The 27351-nt window shown below is 39.4% G+C and overlaps 1 protein-coding gene across 1 annotated transcript; it reads right to left on the minus strand.

Annotated features, from left to right (window-relative positions):
• Positions 1-1748: 1748 nt before the first annotated feature.
• zgc:113176 (uncharacterized protein LOC554708 homolog) lies at positions 1749-27351 on the minus strand. Its single transcript, XM_037533697.1, is given in 6 exon segments — positions 1749-1759; positions 25132-25296; positions 25688-25780; positions 26436-26524; positions 26923-27056; positions 27190-27351. Coding segments are annotated over 6 exon segments (654 nt in total).

Here is a 27351-nt window from a genome sequence, read left to right on the forward strand (position 1 = left end):
TTTCTCCATAAAACATTACAATAACCATTGTTTTATCTTAACAAGCATAAAAAATAAGCATAAAAGTGTTAATAACATGCTAATGTCCTCCCAAATATACACCCTGGACAGACACACAGACTGGAGACACACAGACAGTCACCCACACCCAGGGGCAATGTAGCATGTCCAATTGGCCTGACTGCATGTCTTTGGACTGTGGGAGGGAACCGGAGAACCCGGAGGAAACCCACGCAGACACGGGGAAAACATGCAAACTCCACACAGAGAGGACCCTGGTTGCCCGGCCGGGGAATCGAACCCAGACCCTCTAGCTAACTAAGCAAACTTTGTAATTCAAACCACTTTCAGAGAACTCAGACTGTACAAAACACAAACGTTTTGAATAATCCAGAGCACAAACATGTATTAGTCCGCTGCCTTGATAATTAAGACAATTATTACAATCAACTGAGAGGAAAAAAATAATAACTAGGCTTAATATAAAATCATTTTTTTGAAAATGTTGTTGCAGAAACTGTGCTAAATTGTTTATAACTGTATAACTGTCTTTATTTATGATAATACAATTAAAATGAACTACTAAACTAATTTGCAAATGATAACTAAATAAAGAAATGAAGAAAAAATGAGCAAATTGGACTGAGTGCAAAATGAACAATGAAAATTGGCATTTTATCTAACATTTTGCTTAATCTCCAGTGGAGATGCTGAGCAAAAAGCCAGTGGGCTGCCAGCATTGCTGTCAGTGGGCCAACGTTGGCCAGCTATCCTCTAAATGGTGAGGTCAGTAAACACTTAAAAAACAATGTATGCTAGCTGTTAGCAGTACCACAGTACTGCAGGAGAATGTACATAAAGATAAAATTATGATTAAAATCATTTGAAGCTGCCCCACACTGAAAAGACCCTCATTCTTGTTCAGTGAAATGATCAAAGTGTGTTTTAATATGGGACTGTAGCTGGAAGCAGCATGTACATGAACACAGTTTCAAATTTTACTTCCGAAATATCGCTGTTGTTGGAACAAAACCTCATATCTCCATTTTTGTTGTTTTTCAGTTTTTGGCACAATTTGAAAATGCATGTTGCTCTTTATATTGTGTGTAAATTTCATGATGAATGGCCTACAAGAAACAGCCCAAAATGACTTGGTAAAAAGTCTGCTTCCTTTGACTTCCCATTGACATTCTCCTGTAAAGTTACCATTTTGGAGATACAAGGTTTTGTTCCGACAACAGCAACATGTATGTTATAATGCAGTAAATATCCAAAGGGTTTGGGCTGTTACTGTTAGTTTCATGACCAGGAAATATGATTGAGGCATCATAAAAAAATAAAGCTATATCCCATGAAAATTTCAATGAGGGACCATATCACCCTGGGAATACAGGACTCCTGGAATATAGGGGTGTTACTAAATTTTACAGTGAGGCAACACAGACCGTGGGGCACGTAGAACCCTGGGATCCTTAGTTAGCTGTGCTCTAATTAGCAACAATGTAGTTCAGGGCTCTGTGGTTAGCAGCACTGATGCTGAAATGTTGGCTTCTATACTTTATGATCAAACATCTAGATTACGCACTTCGCCCAGTTTGACATGAAAAATTCCTTGAAATGACAAAAGCACTAGAAAGAAAGAGTAGCCATGCAATTAAATGCTATTACTGTCGATGTCAGATGCACAAGCATTGTATTGTACTTCTCCAGCCTGGAAACTACCCAAACCATGAAGAAAGCCAGCAGAGTTAAGCCTGATCTGCACAGAGAAACACAGAGTTAGAGCTCAGGAAATAAAAGTAATGATCTTAAGCCTAAAGAAATATGCAAACCATTTTTCCTCTGTGGGACGAAAACAAATTATGAAACTATGAAAACAACAAAACCAAGTTGTTGAAAAGACAAAGCTCCTTTTGCTCAAGAACCAGCTATTCATTCCCAGAAAACAAATATTTCATACCACTATAGGGCGGCTTATGAAAAGATGCTTCATACACCCCAAACCCTAAGGAGACATTAATAATGGTCCACCAAAAAGACTCTGAATGGCTGGGTTGTGAATTGTGTGCAGCAAATGGATCATTTGACTTTGAATGTTTGTGTGACGTGGACACCTGCTCATAAGAAGGTGTTAGTTCCACACTTCCTTTAGAAAAGGGATGTTTACAGCCATGGAAAAAAGTAGTAATGCTGTCTGACTGCATCAGTTATGTTAAAAACCATAATACATGGGTGTCCAATTCTATCCAGTGTGGCTGCAGGGTAGCTGTGGACTGTGATTTGGAGCTGCAGTCCCCTGTGTTTTCACTGAGAATAATCCACTGCCTTTGCCACTGTTTGGTCTTGGGATGTCTCGTTGTGAGGTTCCCCCTCCACTCACTGGGCTTTTGGATTAGAGCCATCACAATCCATAATAATGGTAAATCTTACTTGATGTCTGCTTATTTCTCATTGGCTTATGAACTTGAGTTTAACCACTCAGGTCACTGATGCTCGTGATCAATGAGCCAAAATCAAAGATCTTCGCTATTATTTTGAGGCTCGTCTGTTGTTTTCAACAGGAAAGACATGAAAGCAAATGAGAGTCTGTAAAGAGTCAAACGTTAAAACAGGCAGATTATTCTGAATGTATGTTACTGAAAGAGCTGCTAGATAAGAAGGAAAGACAGCTTCATTAATGAATTCGCTCATTGATCACAGAATGGGTTTCCATTAGCAGTGAACTGAACCAGGGCCTGTTTGTTGTAGATCAGAATATGGGGGGAATGTTTATATGTCAAAATATAGCTGTGGTATGTGCCCCCGGGCCCTGATGATGTCGGCTGAGGTGTGTCGCGGCTGAGTGCTCAGGACCTGCCTTTCTGCCGGCTCTCTCAGCCGTCATCATTGGGGCCTGGAGGGCGGGCGCATGCCACAATAGCCAACTAAAGAAAAGGTGTGATGGTCCTCACCAAAGGCAGGTGAAAGCACCCTGAGGAGCTTCTTCAACTCGCAGCTGCGTTGTCTCAAACCAGTGACGTGTAATTAGCCTGTTACTTTTGATTATTGAATTAATCTTTTTTTCTACTTTTCATTACTGTGCATAAGCCAGTTATTAATTTTTCAGGAGATATTTCTGATGAAATTAGAGAAGATTATCCATTTGCTTAAGGAAGGACAAAGTCAAAGAAAAACAGAGCTCAAAAATTCATTAAAAGATAGAAATTGGACTCCTAATAACCGCCTGTAACACCTGGTAGACTCCTTTACATGCAATCCCTCAATCAAAATGACCAACATCGCTAATGATCAGTTTACTCTATATGCATATTTAGTGACTGGATGAGCAAACTACCAACCAATCAACCAACCAACCAACCAACCAAACAACCAATCCACCAACCAACCAAACCACCAACCAACCAACCAAACAACTAATCCACCAACCAATAAACCAACCAATCCACCAACCAAACAACCAATCCACCAACCAATCAACCAAACCACCAACCAACCAAACAACTAATCCACCAACCAATCAACCAATCAATCCACCAACCAACCAAACCACCAATCCACCAACCAATCAACCATCCAATCCACCAACCAACCAAACCACCAACCAAACAACCAACCAACCAACACACCAGCAAAAAAGACCAGCCGACAATATGAACTTACAGATCATTACCATCATTATATTTACTTCAGTCATTGTTGTTGAGCCTTATAGACATGTCTGGAGAAATTGTGCATAAATGAGTCAGACAGTGTTGTTATCTTGTCTCTGTCTGTGGAATGATGCAGTGTAAAAGTCAAACAATACAGTAAATGTCACAGTGGGGTATTTCAACAGCTGAGACTAGTGAGAAGATGCCAAAGCCCTGAGGGAGATAATGTTCTCAGAATACACTCAGGCGTTTCAGCTCACCGTAGCATTACCGCACAGAGTAGAGGCAAAACTCAAATGCATAACAGCTGAGGGGCGAAAAACTGATACGCATGCATGCTATACTTATCACTCGCCAAGTCAGAAGTGCATGTCGCTGATAGCAGTTTGAGACAGCGATTTGTTCAGACATCACGTTGACGTGTGGAGTAAGCGTGGAGAAAGAGATTTGGGTGGGTGGTAGGATGTGAAAGATGTCTCCCTGACATTTACATTTGCCTTAAGTAGTGCAATTTATCCGCCATGTAACGCCCTTTTAAGTGTAGATTCAGGTGCAGGCAAGACGCCAGATGTGTCAGGATTGACAGGAACTTTTAAACCACCCATATGGAAATAATCATAAATGCACGGGAGGTAGAATTAGGTGTGAAAATACATAATTATGTTTGGGATAATAGTCTTGAATGCATTTATATCTGTTCTGTTTGTGCTAGATGCTGTTTAGTTCAGCTTATAATCCTACATAAATTTGACTATTCCAAAGTAAAACTATATACATTTGTGCCAGACACCTGTGTGTGACTGTAACTCCTTTCCTTCCCAAAAAAGTTACCCCTGTCTGCCCCACTGCACTAGCATATGAAATGCTTTTGGTTCTGATAAAGCCTTGGTAGTATAAGTAAGTGATACTTTTTAGGGACTATATACATTATATGTACAAAATAATAACCATGGCTGACCTAAAAGCCTGACCTTTTGTGCAAAGGCCTTAAAGGGGAATTCCACTGGTATTTCAAGAGGACTGCATAATTCAATCACCTAAAATATAAACAAAGTTATTCAGAATAGTTTGATATAAAATGCTCCATTCCAGAGAAACTTCCTAAATCAGATATCTTTACAGCGGTGCTGATAGGAACCAGGGTCACAATGTCTTCAACATAAATATGGTAATTCTATTTACTATCCAAAATGACCAGTGAACCTACACTTGTCCTATGTTTAGGTTGTCATATGCAATGTTGATAATGGTAAAATAAATCTGAAACAATATGCTGCATTGTACCGCTCCACTATTCATTTATTTTATTTGGCTAAAACCTTTTTTTAAAAATGAATGCAAAAAATGAAAGATGTATGATGTGTTTGTTAACATTTCATATAATAACTTGTGAGGGAAACAAGTTATACATCATATAATAATCTGTAAGGGAGCTTTTAGAGCCGGTAAACTCCTCGGATGCCTGGTTCCTATGACTACTACTGTAAACAATTCCGACATGGTAAGTTTCTCTTTAACAGAACATGGAAAAATCAGTGGAATTCCCCTTTAATGTGGTCAGATGTTTAGTTATATTTGAATACTGACCTAGAATTACTGTGGACTCTTTTTAATTTCACTGGTCATAACCTTTCTTTCTTTTAAAATATTAAAACTTGTTTATTTCCAGGTTTAGGTGAAAAGAAAAAGCCCCAGATTTCCAAGGTGTTCTTAGACGTCTGGAACCGCATATAGTTTAATACCATAATTCAAGTTCATTTGTGGATGCTGGGCATTCGCATTTTTTTTTTTTACAGAGTAATATTACATCATATGCCATGAAATATAACTTGTACTTGGGGTCATTTGTAAGTAATTTCAGCTATAATATTACTGAAAGATATGCAAAGTGACCCAAATAACCTGTATTTTGATTTATTTAATGCTATCAGCAGGTTTTAAACAGATCATTGATTTTATTGAGTCTAACCTCAATAAATAGACACTGGGGTCTTCACCTTGAGCTATCACTCATGTTTTCCACCACTATATTTCTCCTACCACTGCTTTTTAGAGTGTAAAGATGAAATGAAAAGAGAAACAGTGCAAGTGAGGCTGATAGTTTATAGGGCACAGCGACGTCCACTGTAAGCACAGTATTTGAAACAGCTTGTGAGGACCATTTTACAAGGATATCAACAATTGGTTTTGTGTTCAAGTGTGGTTGAACACAGTTAGTTGGACTTGAAGAGCCATGGCTGGACACAGATCAGTCTGAAGTGTCACCTGTCTGACATGAGGCCAACACCCAGTTATGGCCAAAGAAAATTTCTGACTGCAAGGTCAAACGCTAATACATTTTCCATTCTCAACTACATGCTAGTAACCTAGGCAACAGTGGCTGCACCGGCCGAGTCGGGAGAAAGAATTAGGCAGGGAAAGATGATATGTCTCACTGCCTTGAGTTGAGAATTACTTCTGCTTCTATACTGAAATTACTTTTGGTTTAAAAAAATGAAGACGTTCACATTGTTCACACAGCTAATACATCAGAAACATATCGTCGCTGTTGTTTGATTAAAATCTTGTATCTCTGTAATGAAACCCTTCTTAACATTAAAATAGGCTATAATGCCAAGATCTTTTTAACCAATAGACAAGTTTTGTAGGTCTGTTCAGCACAAAATGTTCAGCCAGCACTTTCAAAAGGTGTAAAATATCAGACCCCAAAAAAAAAAAAAAATGTTTACAAGGTTTACACAGTGATGAGATACAACGTGACAGAACCAGCCAGATGCTTATGGTAAAAAAACCCACATAAAACAAGAAATAAGGCTTTAATTGTAAAAGGGTTTGACAAAAATCATGGTCAGTGCACGGGCGCACGTCAAATCCAAATAAGACAAAAGACAGAATAGGACAAACATAACAAAAGCAACCAGATCCAAAAAGACTAATTTGGAAAATCCAGAAACAGGGTCAAGTACACAATAAGGGAAGAATATCAAACAGGAAATGCTCAGTAGTACCAAGAGAAGCAATACCTTGCTAAGTACCTAACCTAAAGCCCAGGCTCTTAACTAACCTAAGACACATGTGGTGTTTATCTACAAATTTTAGTGCACAATTTCTATTTATTTGCTGAGTTTCATGTATTGATATATTGGGAAAACCTTTTCACAGACCACATTTTATGTTTTATTTTCCCCCCAAAAGGTTTAAATCCAGCACATAAACAGTTATTCTGCATTAAAATGTACAGATGTGTGTTCTCTTTAGCACGTTTAAACTTTTCACTTAGAACTCAACAAAATCTATCATTTGACATTTCATTGTGGTAACTAAAATGTTTGCATGCAACAATCAATGTTATATCATGAATCTACTTGAACTTTTTTGAGGCTATATTATTTTTAGTAAGTTAGTATTAAAATAACTAATGTTATGTTCACTTAACATGCTGAAACATAGTCTTTAATTTTTTGATTATAGGTATATTTGTTTATAGGTATGATGTTTTACAGTATTTGCTGTCATAAAGCTTGGTGGCACAGTAGGTAATACTGGCGTCCTCCACCAGTGCAGACTGGGCTTTGATTCACCTCTTGGGCAAGACTCCTAACAGTACCTCCACTTACCTCTGTAACATGATTAACCCCTTAAAATCCCAGCCTTATTAAATACTAAGACTTACTATTCAGTAACTACAGGGATTTCAATCCTTCCTCCAAGACCTGTGAAATCAATCGCCGCTTCTTTTTGAACTGCCGCTCATGCAACGTCACTGGACAGCCGAACGCACTTGGAGGAAAGCGCCAACCGCCAGACCTGTTACGTCAGCTAACACGCCTGCGCTGACTAGCATCGCATTGAGTGACGGGTGGAGAAAGGGGGGCCATCCTACCCACCCAGAGGGAGCAAGGCCAATTGTGCTCTCTTGGACTCCCGGCTATGGATGGCTGTAGCATCACCAGGGATTGAACTCGCGATCTCCTGATGATGGGACCAATGCTTGGACCATTGCACCACTCGGGAGCCCGAGGGGGCAATTTTGGCCAAATACATTGGGCATTTATTTAAGCACATAGAAAAATGTCTTCATTTATTTATTATTTCTTTCATCAAAATCAGTGGAGGTTAATGCTTCGGTGTAAAGGTAAAAAAGGTTTTAACATTTTTGTGCTGCAACAATATTGAATATAATCTACAAAATGACCATAAAATGTGGAAAACTGCCAAAACATCTTTATAAGCATCAAAATATTTGACATAGCTTACCTCTGTACTCTTCTTTGTTTTAGCTGGGGTAGTTGCCAGCTATGCTCTTCCAGGTGGTGGCTTTTGAATATACCCTGGGTTTTGACAAAATCTAGGGAAAACTGTGGAATAATCTGCAGAAAGATTTAAAGTTTGGGGGCAGTCCTGGGCTGGAGGTTAGGGAACCAGCCTTGCAACCGGAAGGTCGCTGGTTTGATCCCCTGAGCTGACAGAATCTGACTTAGGTGCCGCTAAGCAAGACGCCTAACCCCCAACTGCTCCCTGGGTGCTGTGGATAGGGCTGCCCACCACTCCAGGCAAGTGTGCTAACTGCCCCTAGCATGTGTGCCTTCAATAGTGTGTATGTGGTGTTTCACTGCACGGATGGGTTAAATGCGGAGGTGAAATTTCCCAGTGGGTCCTAGGACAACCCCGGGGTCTGGTCTCGTTCCAGTAGGCCATGCCTGGTAAATCTCCAAAGGGAGGTGGCCAGGGGGCATCCTGATCATATGCCCAAGCCACCTCAGCTGGCTCCTCTCAATAGGCAGTGGGAGATTTAAAAATAGATACATTTATAAACATATTGAAAATTTTAAGTGTATTATAAATAATGTGGTGAATGGGAGGTTTTTGAGTTTAATTAGCTGTTTTGTTTATCTTCTTAGATAAACTTTGTTTATCTTGTTAGATGTACAAAATGAAAAAGCAAACTTTGAACATCAAACATGGCCTGGCTGAGTGATGTTTAGTTGTCGTGTATTAGTGTATTTGTGGCACGATCATAGTGATGCCTGTTACAAAAGAGCTTATGCCACTATAATGGCTCAATTGTTAGTCTTTATAAAAACATGTTCTTCAACTTCTGACCCAAAGTCTGATCGTGTGTATATCATTGAGTTAGCATGTATTCAGCAAAACATATTCAGATCTTATTTGATCATGTTTGCGAAAGTGACTTTGACAGGCCCGTGACATGACAAATGAAAGACATGCGTCCTCTCTGAGAAGCTTGTTGTGTAACAAAGTATTACATAACTTATGATACTGCGTAGTCACTGAAGATGTCCATGTGCCATGATTTGCATCAGATATGCAACTCACAGATGAACATTTCTTACTAGTAGTCAGCAATTAGCACTATCTGTGGCAGTCTAATAAATAGGTGGTCTAAATGCATAAACAGGCGGTCTCTTTAAAAGCTGTATGGCCACTCTCTTTCTCCATTGTGCTGGTTTCTTTTCTTGCTGTTCTATATTAAAATCTCTATATGTGGTCGTGCAGGTGTGTGTTTGGTGCAAATTACGTGCTAATGCACAAGTATGAGCCACCTGCTTCTTCTGCATGTCACTGGCTGCTTTAAAGATGCAATCAGATACCCCTTCAGAAAATGGAAAGCCAAGGCCTATGTGCTGAGACATAAATATCTCTGATTTCCATTAAGAGCCACTTTGCAGCCAAAACCTTGAAAGGAGTTAGAGAATGCCCTCCGAAAAATTCTTGCAGATGGCGTCTGCAATTAGCCATTTCTGAGTTTCCATAATGACTACATTTGTTAAGGTGGCTGAGAATGTGTTGAGGGTTAGGGGGTAGTTGAGATGTTTTATTTTGGAAGCAGTCCAGAGGGTGAGAGGAACGAGGTTCATCTTTGTTTGAATGGATAGACTGAACTGCAAAGCGTGGAACAACAAGCAAAAGGTTTTGCCAGACAAGCTCATTTAAACAACTTGCAGCCATGTACGCTAGGTAGTGTTAGGTGGGCACAGGAGTCAGATGAACGTGGATAAGAAGACAAACGAGGTTTAATACAGGAGAACGAGTATCAGGGTCAAAAACAGGCGAGGGTCAAATACCAAAAAACCAAGGCAACCAAAATCCAAGGGGAAGAGAAAATCCTGGTCGATAAACAATCCAAAAAGGACCAATTTCAAATACACAAAACCAGCTGGTGAAGGTATAAAAAGGGGGAGATCAAAAGGCAAAGTCAAAAAAACAAAGATACGGTCATAACAAGGAATCCAGAATCACAAAGTGACCGCTTACTGTGCTCAGAGAGAAACAATACTTCACACTGAATCTAGCTGAAGCCCGGGCTTATATACTGACTAACTAGGTCATCGTGCACAGTTGTGTTGGGTTAATAATCAGGAGACTGTGAACGCTGGTAGTGACGCATGTGATTGTCCAGAGTCATGTGATCTCCTGAAGCATTGTGGGACATTGAGTCTGATTCAGTCCGAGGCATGACAGGTAACTTTCCCTCACTTAGCTGTCGTCAGAGCTACCTGACTCGCAATTGGACTTGGGCTCGAGACTTAAGACTGGCAAAATTTCAGTCAGAGACTGAAACAAAACTGACTGTCAATCTTAAACGAATAAAACCTTCTCTTTCCAATTGAAGCGCTACATGCAGTAAGTGTGTTGTTTTGGGAAAAGGTGCAAAACTATCAATAAATATATCTCTAGTTGTCAGTTAGTCTAACCAAAGTTTTAGTAAATTACAGATCACATCTCTTTAAAACTTATTAAACTTCAGCTGGATTGGCCTTTAAGCTAGCTAGCAAGCAAACTTACAAACTACTACTTTAAGCACCATATTTACTGTATGAAGATTTTCAGTTCTGTGCTTCTGACTGAAGGTTTATTAATAAAGAAAGGCTCATTGTTTAAAGCTACGTTGAACCTGACAAGCTCACCTGATGCTCTGCTAAATTCTCTCCTGAAGAATCTAGAGTTGACTGGCACCCCAGACACTCAAGGCTTTATTTGGACTCGCATGAATCAACTTGTGAACATCTCTGGTTGTCACCCCTGCCAAAAACCTATACAAACCATTGAGTGTTGCTCTTGGTTCCTGGCGACTCCAGCTGGTTTTGTGTTTTGCCTTTTCTTGATGGGTCCTACACTACATGTTCTACAGTACACTAATGGTGTCTGATGTAATCGATTTCCATTAATGACAAAATCAATCCTTACAATCCTAATGTTTCTTTTTTTCAGCAGGGATATTACTAGCATAGCATACCAAGTTAATGGAAATTGATCATATCTCCTCTGACCAGATCATTCATTGTAATATCAACTATGGACAATGTTAGTACACATGTTAGCCATGAATAATCTTAATGAAGTTAGCTAGCTGACCTACCTAATGCTGCATTCACATGATTGCATTGAAAAAATGTCATTCTTCACCTCATATAGCGCTATGCGGTCAATGATGGCATGAAGCCACGTAGTGACCATGGGGCCATCAAAATGGATGGTTATCACAGGAGAGCTTTATCAGAGTATACTGTTTACCGAAGGTGGAAAAAAGGCAGGAGGACTCTGTACTCTTTTATTTTTGATGTATAATACCGGGTTCGTCTGGAAGTCAATATCAAGTTGTTGGGCATCCATGGCTCCCAACAAAATCAACATCCATCCAATTCATTTCACTGCTGCATTGATGGCAAAAGTTGGGAAAATTGAAATCTTCATGGAGCGTTCTGCTTACTGCTGCGGTCTACGGCGCGCTGCCACTTGCAGTGGCAGAGTTTTCTGTCATGGCTTCATTTAAAACAATACAATATCTGGCTTGAACGCAGCACATCTCTATTTACAGTGTTTTTAAGTGACTTACCTTCAACATATTGGCTCCAGTTGCTGGACATCTTTCATTGTGTCTGTTGAGGTACTTTTGCAGACTGTTTTTCAAATTTTGTGTCAAATGTTTTGCTCCAATTTCATGTATCTGCGGACTGTCCAGTTTTCTACCCTGTGTGAGACAGTCAAGAACAAGAAACGTGGCTGCTGTGTAAAGAAGGTGAGCAGGTGATTCCATGATTTGGGTGATATTTGTCCCTTCAATAAATCATTTTTTAAACGCAGCATTTTCAAAAAATGTGAGCTTACGTTTTAAAATTTGACATTTTACCAGTCAAAAATGTGATTAAGGTTTTTAACCAATGTCAGGAGCAATATCTTATTTTCACAAGGCTGACAGTGGCTTAACACAGAAGCTGGTTATCATCCATCCATGTTAACAGCTTGAGGACAATAAAGTCATTCTAATGATTTTTTAAAGACTCGTTTGCTTTCTGTTTGTAGTTTGGGTAACATGGTCGAACTTTCAAAGTGACACGATCTGTAGAACATTCCAGATATTTGAAGGTGAAGGTGTGTTGAGGTAGCCAAGGTCACCTGAAGCGACTGAACATTTTTCATAACTTATAAAGGATGCTTTAAACACAGGATGTTAAATGGATTCACACCTTATTGCAAAAGTAATGACATTTTTGAAGAATGATATTATTTTATTTCAAGGTAAAGGGTCGTTATGGTGAAGGCAGCAGGTATTATGAATGTTTTAAGTGATTTATCTGAAACATTCACATGCATAGGTTGCTGTGAAGGACACTTCACCTGTGTTTCAAATGTCTTTTACCTTCACTTTATACATTTATTTGAAAACAAAAGATCAATGGGACACAAAAGGCACCCAAATCATAAAAACACCCAAATGCAGATTCTCTGTGGAAGCCAAAGTGGTGGGCTTTGATTTGTTGCCATGACAATAGTCATGCAGCATCCAAGACTGTGTGACTGACAGCACTGAAATCCTATGTCATGTTTAACACTGCTTAATTATATCTGTCCCTGAAACATGTTCCTCAGAGCTACTCGCAAAAAAAAGTTTGACTTGACAAGATGATGTGGCAAAATGAACGCTAGTAGAGACCTTAGAATCATTGGCTTTTTTCTGTTTGGTCTGCTTTGAAAAGAGAAGATTGACTCCAGTTTGGCTGGGTGGTGTCACTTGGAAGTTAAGATAACTAGGCAACCTACAGTACCCCTTTGAAATAAGACTACTCTTACAAAGGTTCACAAATGGTTTAAAATGTTTATTAATGGTTAATAATTAGGTCAAGAAGACCTCACAATCATTCATAAGCAGTTATAAGATGTTTAGATGTTTACATTACATTACTTACATTGTCTTCTTCATCAGTCGTGACTAAACCTGACAGCTTCATCACATATTCTTTGTTCATCAGATATAACACCGCACTTTGCTCTTTATATTAATGCGCTATAACAGCTTATTAGTGATTTTTAAAGTGTTTATAAACCAACTCATAACCATTGACAAACAAATTTTGAACCATTCATGAATGCATTCTAAGGGTAGTCTTATTCTAAAGTGTTACCCAACTATGAAGACATTGTAAAGAGCCAACATGATAATTGTCAAAGGTTTGTGAACTGAAAGAGAAAATTGTGTTGATGTAATGCAATTTAATCATGTGGGCTTGTACACTATTTTATATATATATATATATATATATATACAGTAAATATATATTTCAGAGCCGCCTTTGCCACCCCTCTGGCTATACCTTTGCATTGTGCACTGAGTATGTCTAGCGCATAGTGTATATCAGTGAACTGTGGTTCCAAGAACATTGCTGTGTTGTCCCAGAATGCATGTGACTATGTGCCAGTAATGGAAAAAAAACAGCATCTGAATGGAGAACAGACAGGAGTGGTGAGCCTCAGGGCAAACACAGCGACTAAACGTGTTTGGTACAGACTGGACCTGGCTGTGGATCAGGCGGAGATATTTGGTCAGTGCTTGCCAAATGCTGCAGATGCAATCAGCGGACAGAAAATGGAGGTGAGAAATTCTGTGATGTTCTGAAGCTCTGAATTTCCCCTGGTACACCGAATTTATTACCCTACACAAAATGCAAAAATGGACATTTTTGTTCCACTGGCCTCATGTCTGCAGTTCAGACTTTCCGACACTTCATAATAAAAGAAGATCATTTATAAGCTGTCGCAAATCTGTACAGTAGAAATGAAACGTGTGATTGAATGTATTGCTCTCATCTCTTATAACTCCGTTTTAAGACGGTGTCAAAAGGTACTTTTCCCTCTCAAATGACACTTTTTATCCTAATTGTTTAAATGTTTCTTTGAACCATTTTCCCACTATAAGGCAAATCCTCAAAAAGCAATTATTCTCTCTGCACAGTGATCTGTCATAATCAGGCTCCACTCATGGAGTCTCTGGATCTCTTTCCAAAATCTGCCTTTTTTTAAACAAAAGACATGGGAACAGAATGAATGGAATAATGTGACTTAGTGAAATGCAAATTCTGAACAGTGTGAAAGTTTTGTGGCTTAACTGGGAAGCAGAAAAGGGCTTTTACAAACCTCAATTCCAAAAAAGTTGAGACAAAACAAAAACAAAAATAGTGCAAAGGCAGGATACATAATGACAGGGCAATTTAAGATTAACATCTTAAACAGGTGATGCAGTCATGCCTGGGTATAAAGGGAGCATCCTAGGCATTTTCCAAAAAAAAAGTGCATCAGCAAATAATCCAACCATTTAAGAACAACATTCTTCAATGCGTCATTGCAAGAATTTCAGATACTTTACCCTCTACTCTGTATAATATCATCAAAAGATTCAGGGAATCTGGACACACATCTGTGCATAAAGGACCAAAAACCACAAATGAATATCTGTGACCTGCAATCCTTCTACATTAAAAACCTGGCACGTTTGTGTGTGAGTATTCTTGGGAATACTTTGACAAACCGTTGTCAGCAAATACTGTGCACTACTGTATCCTCAAATGCAAGACTATACCATACACAGTGGAAGCCATATGTCAACAACATCTAGAAACACTCCTGACTTCTCTGGGCTTGAGCTTATCTCAAATGGACTGAGGCACAATGGAAACATGTACAGTCTGACAAACTTTCAGACTGTTTATGAAAATAATGGATGTTGTGTTCTTTATCCCAACGAAGAAAAAGACCATCCAGTTTGTTACCAGTGTAAAGTTAAAAAAAACAGAGTCATGGTATGGAGGTGCATTAGTGCCCAAAGCAAGGGTGACTTGTACATCTACGAATGCATCATTTAACACTGAACGCATTTTGGAGCAACATTTGCTGCCTTTTAAACAATGTCTTTTTCAGGAACGTCCATGCTCATGTGTTACAACAGCTGTGTAATCAGAGATTGTGCTTGCTAAACTGACCTCTCTTCAGTCTAGTCCTGTCTCCTGTAGAAAATGAATGCTTTTAAGCTCAAATTTAGGACAAATTTAACACAGCTGAGAAGACTTCTTGAACAGAAGATCAGCAAAATATTCTGGTTTCTAAAACTGGACCAATTGGTGTCTTCAGTTCCCAAACTATTATTAAGTGTTGTTAAAAGGAAAGGTGATGTAACACGGAGGTGAACATTCTCCTGTCCCAAATTTTTAATATGCGTTGCAGGCGTCACGTTTGGAGTGAGCATTTATTTACAAAAAACAAGACAGTTTATAAGGTAAAACATGAAATATTTCATTTTATTTGTATTTTATTACAGGTCATACAGAAATTTTTAGTCGCTGCTTTCTGTTTTTTTAGCTTTTCACATACTAGCCTAACGTTTTTTTGGAATTGGGTTTTTGCTTTATTGCACCAAGACTTTATTAAAACTCAGTTTAGACAATTTCTGTTGTTTGATTCATCATGAAATGTACACAGAATAAAAAAGCAGCTACTGTTATCAAAGGGTGTGAAAAAGGAAGAAAGAGTGATGAAGTTGATAAACCAGTAATCTGACAATTCCTGGACATCTACAACTAATCGTGTTTTAATGTTTTGAAACTAAACATTTTCAAAAATGCATAAAATTCAGCTTTTCTCATCTCTCTCATCAAGCTTAATAGAGATTTTCAAAGAGAGAGAGAGAATGAGACAGTGTGAGTGAGAGGATATTGGCAGCATCCACACTGTTCTGGCACAAATATCCATATTTGTTGACTGTGGGTTCTCAGTAAACACATTGAAGATCAATGTACTCCCACAGTGATGAATTGGACTCACTGTAATTTTTTTCAGATTTAACACGAGCAACTTTACCATGTGACTTCATCAAATACACCCACGCAGCACACAACACACCTACAACAGCAATCGTTCTTTATCAGAGACATGCTGGAAGCTGCACGCTCCACATGCTTGACAATTAATTTGATAACAACTGGTAAAATATGCAGTTTTTGAGTGGCCTAGTGAACCAGTGCGCATCTGTTTCAACACGCTGAATCTACGGGGATGTGATTATGGAAAAAAAAAAACAACAACACACCACCACAATTTATTATCAGTCATAATACTGAAATGTTGCAGTTGATTTGCTTACAATTTTTCAGGCCATATTCAAAATACATGCAAGTAAACAATGCAAATACATTTGTGATGGGAGGAAAAAATAGAAGAACAAAGCATCAGTAAACAGCAGGGTACTTTAGATTCTTGGTTCTAGCAGATATAATTAACATGTTTCCCACTCCCAGCTTCTCTTCAGAGCATTCCCTTAGTGCCTGCCCCTGTGGAGAAAGGCCCAAGTGCTGTGTCGTTTTCCTGGAGATTAACCTATTGAAGATGCACTTATCTCTGGCAATAAGAAAAATATGTAGTTATTTCATTGCAATTGTTTCTCAGTCATAGCTCATCGAAGCAAGTGGAGAAATTCTGTTGAAAGTCTGGACCTTAAACTGTGAATCAATATCACATTTGAGTTTGTAAATAGAAAGTTTGATAGTATGCACAATGTTGTTTTGCATCCCTTACTTGTTTTTAATCCCTTTTTGACATCAAAACATACAGAAAAAAAATGTAAGACTTGAACCTGTCAGGACAGAGTTCAATTAGAATTGTTTTTCTAACCTTCACCCTGATTTTGAACACTGACATACCATGCTATAAACATGATAAGGTAGATATAGTATTAACAGTACCTTTAACCCCTTAAAATCCCAAGTGTTTTTTTTTATTAAAGCTTATTATTTTGTAACCACAGGGACTTTAATGTAAACTGACTGGTTATAGAAGTGTTATAAGGGTTATAGAAGGGCCAGTGGGCCCTGACGTTTTAAGGAGTTAACTGGAGCAAAGGGGTTGGACTCAAACCCTGAATAATAGCCCCAGATCATTATTCCTCCTCAACCAAACTTTACAGTTGTCACTGTGCATTAATTACTGGGCATTAATTTAATATGACAGATAGCTATGAGTGTGGCTGAAACACCTGAACTCAACAAGTAGGAGGGGTGTCCACAGACTTTTGGCATTATGACAACTCAGGACAGCATGTGCACCTGCTTTGATTTTTTATCACGTCATTGAATGGATGTAATCAGTAGCTAAAAGGCCCATTGATATGGTTCAGTAGGGACCTCCTGTGCCTGATAGAAGGTTCAAAATGTGGTTGTCATCCATTTCTATAACTCATCAACCAGACCAATAAGGAGCCTGTGATGTCCACCAATTTTGAGTGACAACAGCCAATGAAACGCAAGGATTTGAGGATTTGAGGATTTGTCACGGACACATGATACAAGTGGGCCGTTGCCTAAGGCTATAATGTGCTAGCTAGCTAGCGAGGTTAGTACCTAGCTTTCTAGCTAACAGCTAACTTGTTCATGTTGCGTCATAAGCTACGTAGCTAACGTTAGCTAGCTAGTGAATCTTGTCTGTCAGCACACGCTGTCAGATTTGAGCATTTTGAGTTTCAGAAATCCACAGTATGGTGTAAAATATGTTGGTCTCTGAGCCTTTCATGGTTTTATAGCACAGAGATGCACGGAGAAAAGCTGGATATGAAGACAGTCGTGTGGTTTGCCTGTCATGCGAAGGACCTGGATTCGCTGTAGCGCTGCATTTTCATGTTCTTTTTTTTTTTTTGGTTAAGTTACCTGAAAAAATGCACATCTTGCTGTTCAAATGGTTGCTTTTAAATCTCAGGAGATAAATAAAGGAGCTCAGTGCCTGGAATGCAGTCAAGGATGACATGCTTAAGGTGGCGTTTGAATGTTCGGCTCCAACCACTAATCAGTGTGTTGCGTGCCAAGAACGTGCTGATTTTAGATGCTTAGGCTGCAGTCACACAGCAGTCTTTTGTGAGCCGTGTTTGAGAAAGTCACACAGAAATGTGCTACACCTGCCTGAAACATGGAACGTAAGAAAAATAACATTCACACATGACATACACCTTCAATTGAATTATTTGATGGTATTAGCTATCCATTGATATTGGGGAGTGTTGTGGTTTTGTAATATAGTGACTAAGGGGTTAGTCACCCCCCCCCCCCCCAACAAACAGGGTGCCTACTTTGAGCCATCTTCACTAATGTTACATTTAGCTTTACCTGAAGGACATGATGATCATGCTGTTTATACAAGGGAAATGAGGGTCGTTGTCAATTCAGGTGTTTTAATTCTTAAAATGTGTCTCGTTTCTGGACAAGTAATTTGATCTTATGGAATGTTGAGCAAACACTTCAGGAGTTGGTCAAATGAATCCTCAGTCGTGCCGGTAGCAGTACTTGGGCTCAACATATATCAACATGATATGTAAAGTGATTTTCAACAGATTGATCTGGTCGACGTATCGCTGGTTTCGATATCATTTTAAATCCTTATTTCTTGTTTTCATTCCAACAGACAAACTGCAACGTCAGCATCATTCTATAGTGAACCTGAAGTCTGCACTAGTAATATATGGACTCTGGCCAGCAACAGCAGAAAAGCCCCAGACAGCCTTCTCAATCTCTCTTCTAGAGTTGGTTATGTTTTTGTCAATGGAGTGTCAGGTTTCAGTTGATGGCTTTTGTACACACACACACACACACACACACACACACACACACACACACACACACACACACACACACATCTTCTAAGCCACTTCTCCTTCTGGGTCACAGGGGGTGCTGGAGCCTGTCCCAGCGGTCATTGGGCGTAAGGCAGGATATGCCCTGGACAGGTTGCCAGTCCATCGCAGGGCAGACAGACAGACAGACACATTGCTTTTGTAGTACACTGCGATGGAAAAGCAGCCTCACACTTGCAGAGGTAAGACAAAGCCTTTGTTTAAAGGATCCACATCATGGAAAATGAACATCTGTGATACAACGAGACACTTAATGAGATACCGTGATACTCCTATTCTGCCTACAGCAGTTTAGCTCCACACATTCATAGAGGATAGAAAACGAGAAAATATTAGATGTGGGCCCTTGAACTTAGTATAATATAGTAAGTCCATGTGTATGTAATTGTTTATACACTGGGATTGCCTGTTTATGTACATCTGTCTAGTAAGTTGTTATACATTTTGAACTTAATAAAGTTGTTAATTAGGTTGTGTTTTCATGATTGGTCGATAGAAATGTCTAGATGGTCCTGCTGTTCAGTGGGTATCACACCCTAATGTTTTTAAGAAAAAATGTTTGCTACACCATCATGCAGCCATGCCCAGGATGTACTGTCGATAGCAAACAGGATAACTTTAGGTTCCTGTGTTTGTTTCACTCATTTCTGATATTTTCATTTGCACGAAGAGAAAGGAACCTGGATTCAGCTAAACAGGCGACTTCTTTGCACTCATTAATGGTTGTTTTGACCCTGCTACATGTGATAGTCTTCCCTGCTTTTTGCTGGCATAGGCATCTGATATGTTCTCTAACTGTTGTGGTGCATCTGAGAGTCTGATAAGTAGAGCATTCTGACATGATCTTCTGCAATTTGGGACTGTTTTCAGATGCAAATTGCCTGCTTGTGGCCTGTCCGTTTGCAGTCTTTGCCAGTTTCTTTTGAGCCCTGTGATCCATAAAGATCAATTAAATTGATCTTTGAACACAATTTTTTGCAGAAATGCCAGTCTGCCCGGAACAGTTGTGATATGACTTGTACAAAATGTACAATTTTTTGGATGATGGGAGTGCATACCCTGCATGCCCAAACATTGGAACTACTAGAAAACTTTGTTAAAATTAATCGGATTTCAGCTTTCTAGGAATATGTATATTTTTCTGTGCAGAATGTCATAATTATGCTTGTTTTAAAACGGTGTAAAGTTGGTTTATACAACAGTGTTGGCTTGTGTACATGTATGTTTAGTTTTGTATTCACACTGGTGCTTAGTTCGCATGATACTTACACAAGTGTTCAAGCTTGTGTATCCTTCAGGCTAGGTTGCAAAAGTTGATATTTTCTTTTGTGTTTTCCAGAGGGATGGAGACATGATAGTAACACTAGATGCAAAGCTCAGGAACAAGCATAGTTCAGCCATTGCATGGAAGCCGAATGTTTGTTGGAGACGAAAAATGACAGGACTGTTAGCACATCCAGACAACTCGAAACCTTACGAGGTTAGTCATTGTTACAGACTCCCGATCTAGTTGATTATAACAGAGATCATTTGATGTTAATGTGAACCCAGAGTGTCATTCTTCCCATATAAACTGAAATCATTCCCATATCTAGCACCTTCAAGGCTGGCAACCTCCCAAGTGAAGAAGCTTGATGTTAAAGGGGAATTTGGCGCCTCTTGTCGTCATTACATGCTTCTTATGTTTGTCAACATGAACCAGGGAGGGTGGTAATTAAGTTCAGATTTCGGTTGATGCTGCTAAATGAGAGACTTGCCTTAGCATTAGACATTTCCTAACATTCAGTGTCTCGATATCCTGACAGGGTAACAGTGGTTACCCTGGCATTTTACATGTAGCAGTGTTGTTTTATGAACACCTTTTATTGGAGGCTGTATAATAATCCCAGCTCAAAGAGATAATTTGTCTGATCATTTTGTCATAGTGACCACTAGTAACAAAACAACTTTGATTGATCCGTAGGTTGTGTTCTTTGAATCTTATACTTTTCCCTTGTTTTTATTTTTCCTTTAGACATAGGTTGACCCATCATCAGTCATCAGTGAGCTTCTCCAAAGATGTGAAGACAAGAACATATGTCTGTATGCAGTCTATGACATAGCATATGTTGTTGCCTCACATATGCATGTAAGCAAATTATTTGCTGCGTAAAAGTGAAAATGTACTTAATATTGTTTTGTCTGAATTTGATCTAATCTTAACTGCATTCAACCGGACATCAGGCAAAGGTATACCACACAACCTGTCCTTGGCTGTACCTGCATTTCACATCTATGGTCACAAATTGCCCTGTCAGGTAATTGCATTGGTTTTACAGATCATATATCCTATTCAAATCTGACATGTGTTTAAATTTGTCTGTACCTAGTTCATGTTAAAAATGGTTAAATGTAATCTTAAATCACTGATGTATCTTGTAATATCTCTTGGATATTACTCGCTTTCTGTATGTAAAACTGCAAGACTCGTTATTACTTACAGGTTATGTATAGCACCCGGTGGCTTGATGGGGTTGAACTTGCAGATGGAGAAGGAATGGAAAGACTGTGGTCATTCCTCAGACGGTTTGTCATGTGTGGAGAAAATCTGCTGACCTAGGTTTTTCACCTAAATGACTCCGTCTCTGTTTTGGCAGAGAATGCATATTTCGTTTGATATGACAGGAGTGTGTGACCATAACTGACAGACCAAACACTGGCTGTATTTACACGCAAAGATTTCTGCCAATCCCATTGAAGACATTCCGATTACAGATTCAGACTGAGGTGTTTATATGCTCGCTCTGCTCAACACTCTGATGGAAAGTCTTCATTTACTTGCACGCTACAAGGTGCTAAATGCAAAATGACGTGCAAGCATGGAAAACCACTTAGAGTGAACATTACCATGACAGCAAACATCATGTGAAGGTCCAGTCAGAGTGAGATGAGTTTCCAGGTGGCATGCGCAGTTGGTCTTGGGCCCAATCCCATTTCACCCCTTGCCCCTACCACTTAGCCCTCTGTTTTCTGTGTTCATGTCTAGGGGTAGGGTGTCCCATTTTTTGTTGAGATAGAGGGGTAGGACAAAGTGTTAGAGCTACATGGCCATCCAAATGAAGGTTTTTCAGAGACCCACTCCAAACAGTGTTATGAGGAAAAAAGGAAAAACTGGCAAGATGGATGTGCAAGCAAACAAAAACACCCACAAATGTGAGAATTTAACTAAGAATCTTTGTTAAATTACGTTGATCATTGTATTATTTGTTTAATGACGTTTCAGTGTATTATGGTTGTTTTCTTCATAACAAGCATAAAAATATATAAAATAATTCACTAAAGTATGCTAATGTCGCGATAGCTAGCTAGCTAATTTTCCTGTTCCACCTTAAATAGTCCAGCAGTATTGACACTTGAGCACCAGAATGTAACTGCTGCACCATTTAAGACGGAATGTGAAAATTCAAACAAGGAGCTGGTAAATAGCTGAATTCAGCTTCATATGACCAAAGAATTAGGGGTGGACGCTAATAAGTAATTGTCTTATATCCCCTCTTTGAAGGCATATGATGCCCTAAATGTAATTAAAGCCCAGATGAACTTTTCCCTTCTCTGCCATCACTGAAGACGGGCCCGGTCACATACAGAGCACTGTTAGTAGCCCGTTAATGAAGTAATGCTGTGTTGTTTTTTAATATTTTTATTTGAGGGTTGTCCCATCCCAGGGCAAGATTTCAACCACTACCCATTGTAACTCTGTTCCAAGGGTTTAGGGTGACACTCGAAAACAAGGGGTAGGGGTAAAAGGAAGAAATGGGATTGGGTCTTAGTCTTCAAACATTTAATCAGGTGACCTTGCTTTGTTAGAGTGAAAACCTGCAGCCTCACCGGCCCACTGCAGACAAGATTGGACACCCCTGCTCTAGTCCCTCACGAGTGCTCACAGTTTGGTGGACTATTCAGCCCAGCAGTGACAGATTTAAAAACTAACATGAACAATTAACACCTGCTCATTGGGGGTCCTGACAATTGAAAAACAGGCTGAAAGAAAGCGAACAAAGTAAACAGAGAAACAGATGGAGATAGTCTGTAATTGTAGAACCACAGTGTGCTCCTAATAAAATGGGAAAAGAGTTTAGATACAATGAAGTGTACTTAGATTTTGTTGAGACTGATAGCCTGAATCTAATTTTTGCCATATTCAGATTGCACCCAGGTTGACTTTTGCAACAACAACGAAAAATCCAGAGTGATGGAAGAGATGGGATTCAAGAAGAGCACCAAAGATTCATTCTTATGCTAAGAATTTGTTGGGTAAGAGGGCAACTCCATCTCTTCTGCATCCGTGTTTGAAATCCGCATCACCAGCATAGCTACGTAATTACCGATGCCTACGTTGTTACAACAACCCATGTAGATAGACTGGTGATGTCTGGAAACGCAAAGCAGATCTGATCTCTTGCAAACAGTGCGGACAGTTGTCTTAATGAAATGGCTGCTTGGTGTATGTTGTTGTCCAGGGGTACCCAAGACTGGTCAGTTTATCAGTTATGCCACCGTCTAGCCCAGTGTTTCCTAACCTGGGTCTTGGAGGCACACTGCCCTTAACAACTCTGCTCAAGCCCAGGGGGAGCAAACTCCTGGAGGGCTATGGTCCTGCAGAGTTCAGTAATTAGACACCCTAGACACCCGTGGCTCAACTCAGCTAACTGCCATGTTTAGTAAGAGAGTTAGAGCAGTGGGGCAAAAAACAAAAAACAAACAAACAAAAAAAAAACACAACACACCACACTAAACTTTGCAGGACACCAGCCCTCCAAGACTGCACCAACTTAAGACTGTACAAGAACCCTGCCTTTAAATAAGGCTGAAGAGAATAATGTACACTTGTTAAAGTTTTGAAAAGGATAAACCCATGTAAACCCATGTAAACCCATGTAATGTAAATGTGCAGAAAATCTACGTAAAGTTCACACTGACAACTACAATACCTTTAGCTGTACTGGTCACTGGCCTACTGTCCACAGGGTTGCACACAGCTCCACTTCTCTGACCTGTGCAAACAAAAGCAGTAATTTTATTAATTACTGCATTAATATAACTGGTATAGGGAATAAAATAAATGTGTTGTGTACAAACTAATGCCAAGTTGGAAAATACCATCTACACACTAGGCCTCTGTAGTCTCTTCTGGGGAGCACTCTGCTGCAACCATCTCTGAGGTAATGAAAATAAGGTAAATACAGTGATATATGAGCATCTCACATTGTGCTTTTTGGTAAGCAAGTCATCATGTTAAGAACTATTTTGCTTTTTTTATTTTAAGAATGATGCACTTTCCTCTGGGGAAGTAACTCATTTATTTAACTCATAACTGTCAAAGTATACAACTGTTAGGACCAAGCCTAAATTGTGACTTATTAGCATAATACATGGAGGCAGGCGTTTAACAGAAAAAACTAATCCATAATTTGTTCCACATCAAAGCCTGTTGTACCAACTTGTGCTTGGGAATAATCCAAAACATCTTGTTTTTTAAAGCTAATTGAAAAAGAAAATCAGCAGCATACTATCTATACACATGGCCTGTGATATTCCTACTATTTGCTGGCTTTCTGCTGTGGTCAACTCTGATTCTATGGAGGTAATGAAGATAAGGTACACAGAGAGAAAGGTGAGGTAAATATCAAAAAATAAAAGCTGAAATTCCATCAACTCATTCATCTTTTGATCACAAAGCCAAATGTCTTCAGTCTAAGTTCCAGTACTTTTGGAGGAGCTTGTGTACACGTTTAGCTCCACTAGTCATCGGCCCACTGTCTGCAGGGGTGCACACAGCTTCATTTGTCTGGCCCGGGGGTGGGGGTCATTGGGAAAGCAAGTGAGCAAGTGTCATTATTACACTGACAGAGATATGAAGCTAGTGAAGCCATATGAAAAATCTGTTGATCTTTGTACATGAAATTAAAAGCAATCCAAACTATGTATTAGTAGTACATATATAAAAATCAAACATACCATCTGCACACATGGCGAGTATTGTTTCCTCTGTTGGTGCCTCTGGAGGGCATTCTGCTGCAGCCAAGTCTGATCGTTTAGAAGTTATCAAGAAAGAAAAGTTTCAGAAAAGGATATAAATAAATAAATGAACAGTTCACTTTGACTCAGCCATACAGCCAACAACCTTCTATTGGCTTTCAGTACATTTTGTATGGCTAATATGCCGAGCTGCACAGGTCCAGCAGACTAGTGCGCTAAAAACTGCGAAGCATAAATGAACTAAAGTAATACTTCAATATTTCAGGCAAATGTATATCTGCAGCACACTGACAATTACCATGGAAAATCATTTTCATGTGTTTCCATTGGTCTGACAGTCTGCTTTTTAATCAAGAACAGAAACACGTCACAACTATTGTTTATGATAACCAACTGTACTATACAGATGTGACCTGTCTACAGCAGAAGCTATTACAATCAAATCATTTGAGACAAATATACCTTTCAAATTTGCAAGTCAGAAATATATTAACTTACTTATTTGAGAAGAAATGCTCTTTGCGTGCTGCAAAGTTGCTGCCAACTGCTGCCGCCCATAAAGACATGGCTGTTTTAGAGGTAGGTCATTAGGCAGGCTGGTGACCTCTATCATAATCCTGTGTGCAGCACAGACCGGTAGTCTTCCTGTGCCTCCAGCCTCTTCTAATTAACTCAAAAGTTAAACACAAAGCCCCCTGTGTGATAAACAGTTTGGTCATAACCACTTTTTTACGCTGCAGCAGAAACATTACGTTTTTACAGTGTTGAATTCAAAGTACAACTACAGTTCCATCTTGATCATTTGTTTCTGTGCAATTCTGCCTTGACTGGGACACACTTGTCTGTTTTTTGTACTGCTGAATATGATACGTAAATGTGTTTGTGACTGACATTGCAAAAACAGTACAACTGCATGGACTGAATGAACTGGGGAATGAATGCCAGGCAAATTTACAGGAGGTAGAATCAATAAGTTATTCTGTTTGCAAAAAGATTACATTTCTCTTGCTCCTTACCACATGTTGTTGTCAAAGCCTATAAGTGACTGCATCACTGTATTTTTGGTTGAACAGGTCCTAGACCTTTCTAACTAGGACTGGAACAGGTTCCATAGATCTGGAGCTTGAAGAACTTGCATGGAAACTGCCTGAAAATGAAACATTTTTAGATAATAAAATGTGATAAGAAACCAGGCCCACAGCACAAGCCAAACTATCATTGGCTCTGATTGTTCTCGACCTCTCTACAACCTACAACACAATCAACCACAAGATCCTTCGTCTGTCTTCTTCAACCTTGACACCCAACTAACACACTTTCCAGTCGCATCTCGGCATGGATGGCAGCTCATCACCTGAAGCTCAATCCTAGCAAGACTGAGCTGCTATTCATTCCTGGAACTACAGGTCCTCACCATGTTCTTGTCATTTCACTTGAGAACTCCTTGTTTGTTCCATCTGAAGATGCAAGAAGTCTTAGTGCGATTCTGGACAACAAGTTATAGTTTTCAACTAATACAGCAAACCTGACTTGATCATGCAGGTTTCTCCTATACAACTCTTTCTCTCTTGGGAGGCCAACTAGGTGCTTGTTAAGTCTGTTGTTATCTTAAGGCTTGACCGCTGCAACTCTCTCATAGCTGGTCTTCCCATATGGGCCATCAGGTCATTGGAACTGATCCAGAATGCAGGAGCATGGCTTATCATTAATCTTTCCAGCTTCACTCATGATACTCCACTGCTGCAGTCCCTTCACTGGCTTCCTGTAGCTGCAAACATCAGATTTAAAACAATGATGCTTACCTACAAAGCTCTTCGCTACTTTATGGCAATGATCAAATCTATCAGTACTCAAGTACAGTCTCAAGTACAGCTCAGCATGACCCACCATTCTTCAAGACACATGGGAGACGAGCATCAACACTCTTCTCTGTCCTGACACCCAGGTGGTGGAACAAACTTACACTGGCTGTCTGTACAGAAGAGTCCCTTGTAGTCTTCAAATGCAGACTGAAGACATGAAGCACTGAAACGAGCGTTTATCTAAGGACGTATTGAAATGCATTACACTGCACTTATGCAATGTTTAATTCATTCTATATATTAGCACTGGCTTTTGTTTCTTATCCAAAGGATAGCTTGGAATAAACTATTTGTACTATTAAGGATACATTACTTGAGTGGATAACAAGGGACTCTAAATAAGACCATCAGCTAAATGCAGTAAATGTGATTGTAATGTAAAAGCGTGATTAGATTTGTGATTATATCTGCAAAATGCAGCCAGAACTTGTTTCCTGTTCCAGTTGATTCAATGAATTCACTGGCTTTCTTGCTGGCCAGTTCATGGACTGCAGCTTGTGGATTGAGGCAGTCAAATATCATAGGTGCTGTTTCCAGTCCAAGTTCTTCTAGCTTCGACATCTTGTCACAGACAGTAATTTTTGAGTGCATTAATAAATGTTACTTAATTTACTGTGAAACATCAGAAAAAAAGTAACTCCTTAAACTGCTTTTAATTAAAAAACGTTATTAATGCATTTAGAAATCACCACACCTCAACTTTAAGTTGCTTCAGATGCTTCCTAATTTTGAGCTTCCTCATTTCAGAATTGAGCTGGTCTGCTTGCTCTTGTGCTTTCAATTCTCGAGCCTCCTGAATATATTTGTTCCTCTCATCTTCTCCTAAACTGCTCCACCTGCTTTTGATGTCTTTCAT

This window comes from Pygocentrus nattereri, chromosome 23 (assembly GCF_015220715.1).
Source record: "Pygocentrus nattereri isolate fPygNat1 chromosome 23, fPygNat1.pri, whole genome shotgun sequence".
Lineage (NCBI taxonomy): Eukaryota > Metazoa > Chordata > Actinopteri > Characiformes > Serrasalmidae > Pygocentrus > Pygocentrus nattereri.